The following is a 10919-nucleotide window of genomic DNA, read 5'->3' on the forward strand; positions in this document are numbered from 1 at the left end:
AACTCTAAGAAGGGTTTATTACCTTTCACGCATGGGGTTCACTTGTCTAAGGAACAGAGTCCTAAGACACCTCAAAAAGTTGAGGATATGAGACGTATTCCCTATGCCTCAGTTGTGGGCAGCTTAATATATGTTATGCTCTGCACTAGGCTAGACATTTGTTATGCAGTAGGAATAGTCAGTAGGTATCAGTCCAACCCAGGGTTAGACCACTAGACGGCGGTTAAAATTATTCTCAAGTATCTTAGAAGAACGAGAGACTACATGCTTGTGTATGGAGCTAAGGATTTGATCCTTACAGGATACACTGACTCTGATTTCCAAACCGATTAGGATTCTAGAAAATCTACGTCGAGATCAGTATTCACCCTAAATGGGAGAGCTGTAGTATGGCGTAGCATCAAGCAAGGATGCATTGCAGACTCTACAATGGAGGCTGAATACGTCGCTGCTTGTGAAGCAGTTTGGCTTAGGAAGTTCCTACATGATTTGGAAGTTGTTCCAAATATGAACTTGCCCATCACTCTATATTGTGATAACAGTGGGGCAGTAGCCACAAACGAAGGAAACACATAGAGAGAAAGTATCACCTGATACGGGAGATTGTGCAACGAGGGGATGTGATCGTCACCAAGATCGCTTCGGAGCACAACATTGTTGATCCATTTACGAAGAATCTCACGGCTAAAGTGTTCGAGGGTCATCTAGAAAGTCTAGGTCTACGAGATATGTACATTAGGTAACCTAGGGCAAGTGGGAGATGTGTAATGGGTATGATGATGCCCTAGTTTATTGTATTTGTATATATACGTTTTATGTAATATACTTGTACATTTTACCATTTCCAATGTTTGAGGATTACTTTATTATGTACATCCCATAAAGACTAGAGTTTTAGTCCAAGTAGGAGTTTGTTGGGTTTTATGTCCTAAAACTCGTATATAGTAAATATAATCAACTGACCGTCATTAATAAACTATTTTATTATTATAATTTCAATATGATTTAAATGAAATATTAATTAAATATGATTTAATTATTTAATTAATTAATTTAATATATATTAATTTATTTTATTTATTAAATTAATAAGGAATGTGGGTGGTTTTCCCACGTTCCCATTTATTCTCTCTAACTTCCCTCTTTTTCTGACTAAAGAAGAGGGAATTTTTTGCGTAACGAATATCAGAGGGATGAGTTCTGTGAAGTTTGAATTGCTCTCCCATTTCTCTCTGAAAAAATTTTCTCTCTGAAAAAATTCCCTTCTTCCAATTTTGGTTCCCACAAATCATCTCAATCAGAGAATAGGAAGGTTTCCAAGTGTGCCAAATTGGTGATTGGTAGATTCAGAGTCGTCAACGAGCGTAAGTTTTCTTCTCTGTATTTTTCTTCAAAGCATGTTTAACCATAAAAATAGTTTTGTAATTTTTGCCAATGTATTGGTAATTTTAAGGTTCCAATTAAAATTGGGTTTCTGTAATTTTCCGTTGTAAAGAATTTTCATCCCTTCAATCTCATGGCTTACTAAGAAACAAAATTGTGTTTCCCTATCTACTGCAGAAGCTGAGTATATTGCTGCAGGGAGTGCTTGTACTCAATTAATATGGATAAAAAATATGTTGAATGAGTATGGATTCACACAGGATATTATGACTCTATACTGTGATAATATGAGTGCTATTGATACATCAAAAAATCTAGTTTAGCATAGTCGAACCAAACATATTGACATAAGGCATCACTTTATTTGATAGCTTATTGAAAATAAGATTATTATACTTCAACATATTCGCTCAAATTTGCAATTGGCAGATATTTTCACTAAGTCTCTTGATGTGAACACGTTTGAGCACTTACGTGCTGGATTAGGAGTGTGTAAAATTTAATTCTGTAAGCAGCTAAAAAGACGGAGCACTTTTACACTATCAGGAATCTTGGTGGTGTCAGCGCTGTATTAGGAATTAATGACTATCTTTACGGTGTTTGAAAAAGATTTTCTTGATATGAGAAATTTAATTAAGAAGGATTACAGGTTATTTAAGCTGAATGTTTCGTCTTCGGGATTCCTTTTTTTTTTTTTTTTTGAAAAAGTGCTCTGTGATTTGAAGTTGGGTGCAAAATGGTGAACACTTGGAAGAGTACTTATATGGTCAAACGTTCTTAAAGCTCAAAATTCGAAGACATCCATGCATGGTGTGAGGATGGGAGGTCGTAGTTTCCAAAGTACTCCACCGCAAAAACCTTATTGGCTTCCATCAGAAAAATCACTGGCACATGTGTAGCCACCTAATTTGTTCAACCTTATTTCAAATTAATTTTTACCTTAATTCGGCTTATTTTGAATTTTATGATTAACTACTTTTTTCTTAAAAAAAAAAAGTGTTATTTAACTACTTTTTAAATTTTGGAGGTAGTTTGGTTAAAATAACTAAACCATTTAGTTATGGTAACTAAGGTAGGTTGATAAATACCAAAGATGGTAACTTTTTTTTATTTGATTTTGGTTATTAAAGGTTCTATGTCATTTTGATATGAATGCTAAAGTTGGTATTATTTTCAAATGCAAAAAATCCCACCATTTTGAATTTTTAGCCATTTGAAGAAATGATTTTGGCTATAAATAATCTCTTCTTCTTCATACACATAACACAACGTAAAGAAAAGGCCACACAAAAAAACCCTAGAAATTTTTATAATCTTCATATCCTCTCTTATTCATCTAAATGTCTAACTTACATACCCCCTATTTCTTTTAACCTTCATACCTTCTCAAAAAAAAAAAAAAAAAAAAAAAGATATACAACATCCATTTTATCTTCTCTACTAGCAACCCATAAATCTTCCTCTTTCACCCTACAATGTCAAGAATCCAACGCACAAAATTTTTTAACTTAGTTGGAGGTGTATGGTAGGGTTTTGGTCCCATTGATCCATACCTCAACAACAAATGAGTTTAGTGTGTTGAGATTTCAACTTTTCTTTTCTTTTCTTTTTCCTCTTCTTCTTCTTATTATTTTGGTTCTTTTTCTTCAAAGTTCTTTATTTTTCATTATTCTTACTATTTTAATTATTTTATTTATCTTTCTTCAATCTTCCATGATGCAAAAAAAAAAAAAAAAAACTAAATGATTAAATATTTGCTTACTATTATTGTTCTTATTTCTCTACTTTTATTTCTCTTATAATTATTTATTTATTATCTTCTGAGCTTCTCTTTTATAGTTTTTTTTTATTTATTACATATTTCTTCGTACCTTGTTGTTATCTATTTTTTATTTATTATTATGTCTTTCCTTTATTAATTTATTCTTAAGCTTTATTTTCTATATATTGTTTCTTTTTTTTATATATACATAATTAGCATTTTTATTTATTTAATTCTTTTTTCTTTTTATAGCATTTATTATTGCTTCATTATTATTTTTCTCATTATTATTGCTTCTTTAGTATTTTTCTCACCTTGATTATTGTTTCTTTAATATGTTCTTCTTTTATATATTATTTTTTCCTTCTTTTGTGATCAACTTAATATGTTATTACTAATAATTGTTTAAATTTGTTAACATTTTAAATTATTTTTCTTTAAAAATATACGACAATGGAATCTAGAAAATTTGGGAGTCCAATTATTTAGAATTCTTGAGGTGAGGAAATCGATTCTTTGGAAGTTCGAGATCGATCTCCAATATGTTTTTATTAAAATCTCAATATGTTTTTATTAAAATCTCAATATGTTATTTTATGTTTGCATAATTTATTATGACGCTTCTTTACTCTTGTTTATTTATATTTTCTAAGCCTCATTTTGTTTCCTATTTAAAATTTTGAACTCTTTGTAATTAAAATTCTCAATGTTTTAAAATGTTTCTAAATTAAAATTATCCAAGTTTTAAAATCTTGCACAAAACTCTTTTTCTAAATCATTTAGAATTCTTTTTCTTTTAAAGTTATAATTTTTTTATATTTTTGAAATGTTCAAAATTTAGTATATGATTTCATAAGGTTTACTAATCAATCTTTACTAATAACTTATACCGTTTTCCCTAAACGAAATCTTACGACGGAATCTAGAAAATTTGGGAGTCCGGTTTTCTAGAATTCTTGAGGTGAGGGATCACATCTTTGGAAGTCCAAGATTTGATTCCAAGAAAAAAATGATTTTAATTAATGTTTTTTAAAAAATCTATTTATTAGAAGGTTATTCATACGACGGATTTTGAGAAATTATACTAATTTCTCACTTTCTTGAGGTGAGAAGATTTTCTTCAATATAGTCTAATTGGTGGAATGCTCTCCACTTATTTTATGAGATAATTGCTTCAAATATTGGAGTAATGAGGGGTAAAATGAGACATTAGTTTTTAAAGATATTAAAGAATATTTTCAATTCAAGATTTGGAATTTGGGCCATTGTTTTCTAAACGGGTGTTGTGGGATGCTAACACCTTCCTCATACACAAATGACTCCCGAACTCAACTCTAGTTTTTGCAAACTATTTTTTAATGATTTTATTTAAAAGGTTTTTACTATATTTTGGTGTCAATCATATCGTAAAAAGATGATTGGTGGCGACTTCTATTTTGTTTTAAAACTAACCCATTTTGAGGACGTTGGCCACTCTGCATCGTCTCGAGCACGTGGCGACAACATGTTTCCAACAGAATTCATGAGCGTATGCAAGACGATGTTGATTCTCGACATCCTGCAACAAATGCTAAACATGCACCAAGTGCTCCTGAGACTCATATGTCCGATATGGATTCCGATGACCTAGATGATGTTCCTCTAGCCTGATTGTTAAAGAAGAATTTTATTCCTGATGTTGCAGCTGAAAAGTCTATTGATCCTTCTGTATCAGTTCATTCTCAGGAAAGCTCGTCGACTGACGGTGTATTTGTTCCTACTCCTGGCCTTCAGGATACTTCAAATGTCGAACCAGGTCCATCACTTTACTTCTCTCTAGTTAGGTCTTCCATCTAGACAATACTACTACATCTAGTCCACATAATGACCCTGCACCTGCTCTTGCTAATGAGTCCATTGCAATTGAGGGAAGGACTGATGTTCATAATGATGAAGATGAGGTTGAACCTGCCAACACTAACGATCATACTGGTAAGATCCCTATTGATGACAATAATAACTCGACTACTCAACTTGAGACTCATGCATTTCCTGAGGAGTCCAAGCAAACAAAGAAGAAATTTCAGCAAAACCGACGAAATATTACTACCAAGACTGGAAGAAAGAAGATCCCTTCTAACGTTCCATCTGTTCCAATTGATGGAATATCTTTTCATCTCGAAGAAAATGTTCAGCGTTGGAAGTTTGTTGTCCAGTGAAGAATAGCTGATGAGGTGAATGTCTCGGATAAACATCATTCTTGCTTAAGTATCATGAGTCTTATTGAAAAGGTTGGATTATCGAAGACCATTTCGAATGTTGGACCATTTTATCCTCAGTTAATTAGAAAATTTATAGTTAACTTGCCAACTGATTTTAATGATCCTAGTAGCCCAGATTTTCAGACTATTCACATTAGAGGTTTCAAATTCAAAATTTCTCCAGCTGTCATTAATGGTTTTTTGGGAAACAATCTTGCTCCTAATTGCTCTCCGACTGTTCCATCGAATGAAGTTTTGGCATTTATCTTATCTGGTGGGAACTTATCTTCTTGGCCTATTAATGGTATTCTAGTAGTTGCTCTGAGTGTTAAATATGATATATTGCATAAGATCGACATTGCAAATTGGTTTCCTTCTTCCCATGCTTTTAGTGTGTCTATTACCTTGGGAGCTTTCTTATATCAAATTTGTAACGACGACATTGTAGACACGAGAACGTTTATATATAATCAACTCCTGAGGCATGTGGAATCGTTTGGGGTTAAAATTCCAATTGCTTTGCCACGGTTCTTCTCTGGTCTTTTACTTCATTTTAATGCTGAGGTATTAAGAGAATCTAATGCCCCTGGACCTGCACCTAAGACCTTATCCCTCAGTTACAGACTATTTCAAGGGAGTCATGTGCTTGATATAGTTCATGACATGCATCCTTCTCGAGGTCCATGCATTTTCAACACAAATGATTGGGAGGAGGATGTTGTTGGGTTCTTTGTTGATCGGGAGCTAGCTTCCAAAATTGTTAATTCTCTTACTACTGAGTCTCGAGCTCTCTCTGCTTTCATAAATTTGTTATCTGAACGCCGGTTGGAAGTTGACTCTCTAATTCATCATTTAAAGACGTTTGCTCCTTTTACCAGTAGGGGGATCGTGATCCTGAATGATATTTCTTTATGGTCCAAAGGGGGAGAAGTGGCAAGGTTAAATGTTGAATGTTGGATGATGGGTGGTTGATTGTTTTTGTACCAGAATGCTGGATCTTTGCTTTTATTGTTTTTATTTTAGAAGTTTCTTATTTAGTTTTGTTTAATATTTTTGAAAGAAAGTATGTTGTTTCTAGAACTTTTGTTCTGTTGATTAAAAAAAAACCCACTGTTTTTGAATTGATGATCTGTTTAGTTGTTGTTGGAAGCTTGTGGTGTTAGATATAATGTTTTGGGAAGATTGGTATGGCGTGCTGATGTATCTACACTAGCTAACTGATCCATAAGATGGCTCTGAAAAATCGTGGTATTGAACCAGGAAAGAAATCTCTTCTTTTAGACAAAATGGGGAGTTTGTTAAAGATTTTGTCTAAAAGAAAATATGAGATTATTTTTCTAAATATAAGATAATCAAAAGATAAAAAAATTCTCCTTTATTTTAGGAATCTTGCAAGATATCTTTGTGAAAATATATATATATATATATATATATATATATATATATATATATAGATGGTTATCGAAAAGGGTGACTAACCAAAAAACGTAAGGATACATTGTTGAAGGTCGATAGACTAACGATTAGCTGATTTTCGAAGTTGCAGGTACAAAGAGGTAGTGCGATCTTTTGTCTAAAGATTTTGATGTTGATCTAAGTTGATTTATAAGATGAGTAATAAAAAAGACAAAGAAGTGATTTGAGTGATCATAGCAGAAACTTCAGTAGTGTATGAAGATATCGTCTGTGAGATTCACTCATGCACTCAAGGGGAGCTTGAAGTCAGACACCATTGAGAATGATTACTCATGTATTCAGGGGAACCTGAAGTCTGAAGCTATTGAGCATGTCAAATAGTCATATAGTAGAACAAAGTTCATATGCCGGTTCTATGTATTTTGACTAAAAATGAATCTTAATAAAATTACTCATCAGGGCAGTGCGCAGCTCCTCAGACGTAGGTATCATTGGTCGAGCTGGGTTACTAAAGTTTTTTATGTTATTCTCTCCCATTGTCCCTCTAGCTATTACAATAGTTATTAACTTATGATTTAACTGAAGATTATTTGGTTATCTCATATTGTTGTTTCAAAATTGAAATAAAGTATATGTATAAAGAAAATTATTAATTTTAATAAAATTCTTGGTTCAATAATAGATTTAGGTTTTATTAGTTTCTTATATTATTTTAAAATTTTATTTTTTCAACAAGTTTTTAAAACCACTTTTTTTTTTAAGTAATAATAATAATAAAACCTGTTTCAAAGCTTAATATTTGACAAATCCACATTAAACAAAAAAATTTAATGCATAATTATAAGTTTGTTATATTTAAACCGTGCAACATCCAATTTAGCAAACACACATCAATTTACCTTATTTAATCTCACTTATACGAGGATTAATAATATAAATTTAGATTGGTTTAGTATAACTTTATATATATATATATAGCTCGACAATATGTCATAGGTAAAGGTAGGGCTGAGCATCAATTAATCCAAAATCGTTTTTTTAACCAAACATTAGTTTAGTAAATATTCAAACCAACTTCAATCATATATAAATACAAATTGATTGTTGGTTGGTCAAATCGATTTACGTCGGTTTAGGCCTTTAAATTTTTTGATAGGTGTTATTGGTTTTGATTTTTTCCTAAATCAATGGTAGCCAACTCTCCTTATATTTGACCAATCATCTTTAGTTGAGTTGGCTCAATTATCCAATCTTTCATGCTCACTTCTAGGTAAACTTGAGGTATAGGATAGTAAATAAGCATGGATATATATATATTTTTTTTTTTCTCTTTTGAAATTTCATAGGAAGTACTTTTCTTTTTCTTTTAAAATCAATCATACGTGAACTAGAACTATGACCAGCGTTGCCAAAGAGAAAAGAAATGAAACGTGGAGGCCCAATAGCAAGCTCTAACTCAATAATGGGCTAATAAGTTTTCAAGCCCATATGTACAAACACCGCTTCTAATTCCTTTCCCCGACATATTCCCCCAAAATCATTTTATTTAATTTATGTTAAAACTATGTAAATAAATTCATGATGGTTGTCAATAAAATCTAATTACAAACTTAGTTTCATAAATATTCACAATTTAAAAAAAAATCAATGGTAAACTTTTCAGGTAAATTTGGACCAATTTAATCTTGAACTCATAGACTTTTGTAGCTTTTTTTTCCTTCAATTTGTTCCCTTAATGGTACGTTTTCCCATGTCTTTTATTTTTTTTAAATGCAAAAAAATATATATATATCTGGTATAAAATTAACTCTCAATTTTCTTGGTTTCAGTTAATATTCAATTTTCTACCTTATGTAAAACTAGTAATTTTGGACATTTATGAAAGTAGAGTTTCATGTTTGAGCTATCTAGAGAAACTGTTTTTATTTATCATATATTTCTTTACAAATATTTTTAAAAAACAATCCGAATTGTAAAAACTAAAAAAATCAACTTTTAGGTTTTTGTAATCTTTAGAATTTTGACTACATATGATTCTTTAAAAATAATGTAAAAATTATGATTTAGAATTTGAAAAGAAATAAAATTTTCAAGGCCCAGTTTGCTAAAACATTCGTTTTCTGTTCTGATTTTTTGGTTCAAGCCTAACATCTCTTTTTACCCTTAACTTAAATGTATCGCTTTCATCAACTTTTTACTTATCTCGTCAAAAAATCAAGTTAAAATTTGGAAACTAAACAAAAATTGTTTTTGTTTTAAAAATCTACAAATTGCGGTAAAAAAATTCAAAGGAAATAGATTTAACGTAAACCCCAAGCCCAAGAATTTAGACCAAGATTCGATCCGAATTCGAACGATTTTGGCAATTGACGAATTCTTTCAACATGTTTGTATTCTAAAAAAAATCCAAGAGGTCGCTCAACATAAAGCCTCTTAAATGTGGAGTGTCTATAACTATGTCATTGAAAAGAAATATGTACATTATTGGTACAAATAATACTTTTTAATTACCATACTTTCATATAATTTAAATCTCTCTAATTCATATATCATTTAGTTTTATTGATATCACCCTATCAACTCGTACAATTACACTTAATTAATGTTAGAAAAGTTGAAGGGGAAAAAGAAAAAATAGTTAACAAACAACCTTAAATAATTTTAAAAATGAAAAATTAATAATAAAAAGATAATTAATAAATTGGAAAGAAAGATTGTTGGATAAACAACAGTTTAGTTTTTCAACTAAAAGTAGGAAGAGTTGTTAATTTATGAACTAATATTTTATTTATGTTGGGACCAAAGTTGAAACTACCCCAATGTTTTAGTGTTAGTGAACCCATCATGATTGTTCAAACTTTTATTATTTAGTCTTTTCCTCATACCTAAACAACCTACATCCACTCCCACAAAAACATTTGAGTTTGTCTTACATTATCTATAATTATATAGATAGATTTGTGTAAGTAGTGAAGAATAAGATAAAAGAAAAATGTAAAATAAGTATCTTTTATTCATGTAAAGTATATACATGAATTTGATTAATGTGTCAATAGTATCTTCTTTTATGTTGTTTTAATTTGAGAAAAAGGTATTTCTCGTTGTTTTGTGTAGTGTATCCTTTCCTAAATTACATATTTATAAATAATATTTCAACCTACTCAATATCTTATTATTTTTTATCATTTAATCGTAGTACGTAAATATGATTATTGAACCAATTCATAAAGCTAGCTAAATTAAGTAGTTAAAGTGAGCTTAGATAAACAATAGTTGACATAATCTTCCTCTTTATAAGTTAAGGTTTGATCATTACAAAAAAATCGGAACTATGCTGACGTAGAAACAAACTTTGGAAAAAGGGACGTCGTAAGAAGAATCTTTTCGCGACGCCATGAAGAAGGCATCGGCAATATGGAGCTCTATCGAGATCGTATAGATGACGTTGACAACGGATGAGGCTTCCACAACGCCAAGTGAAGAGACATTGCGAAAGCGTTTAATTTAAATAATAATATAGACTTTTCGCGATGTCATGTATGTACACGTCGCCGTTGCCCCAACAATTGCCGACGTTGCATGTATGTCATCGTGAGAGGTCGACCTTTTGCCGACGTTGCTTTCACCGCGTCGGCAAATATTGCACATTTAAAAAAATTTGACAACCATTTCATGACGCCAAAATGCATGGCGACATGAGAGGTCACAACTTTTCCAACGTAGGGTAGGTAACGTCGCAAGAAATGTGACGTTTCGACTGCTTTTGACAAGGTTCTCATAACATTATAAGTGATGGCATCGACAGTTCTTGGAGAAACGATGATGTCATATGTGACGGTGTTGCGAGTGAGGGGGTTCTCCCGACGTTTTTAGGTTGCGACAGGAGATCCCCTCTTATTTTAGTTCTGTGTTCACAAAATCACTCAAAGAAGAAAAGAGAAAAGGAAGAAAAGAGAAGAGAGGAACTATCATCCATCGCTTTTTTGTTCCCCACTTTCTTGTTTGCCACCATCACGGTCTGCCGCCCACCATCCTCGTGTCGTCCTTCAATTGGTTCGCCATCTCTACCGGTAAAAATAGTGTATTTAGTTCTCTTTTTTTGTTTCTAAAAAATATAT

The 10919-nt window shown here is 31.6% G+C and overlaps 1 protein-coding gene across 1 annotated transcript; it reads left to right on the forward strand.

Moving 5' to 3' along the window:
* The first annotated feature begins 5397 nt into the window (after positions 1-5397).
* LOC107992057 (uncharacterized) lies at positions 5398-6357 on the forward strand. Its single transcript, XM_017047675.2, has one exon. The coding sequence runs from the start codon at positions 5398-5400 to the stop codon at positions 6355-6357; it is 960 nt and encodes a 319-aa protein (XP_016903164.2).
* Positions 6358-10919: the final 4562 nt, after the last annotated feature.

The sequence above is a fragment of the Cucumis melo genome, chromosome 8, assembly GCF_025177605.1.
Source record: "Cucumis melo cultivar AY chromosome 8, USDA_Cmelo_AY_1.0, whole genome shotgun sequence".
Taxonomy (NCBI): Eukaryota; Viridiplantae; Streptophyta; class Magnoliopsida; order Cucurbitales; family Cucurbitaceae; genus Cucumis; species Cucumis melo.

Bases quoted from the DNA above. Each gene is read 5' to 3' on its own strand.
- LOC107992057 (XM_017047675.2), top strand. From the start codon at position 5,398: ATGAGTCTTATTGAAAAGGTTGGATTATCGAAGACCATTTCGAATGTT.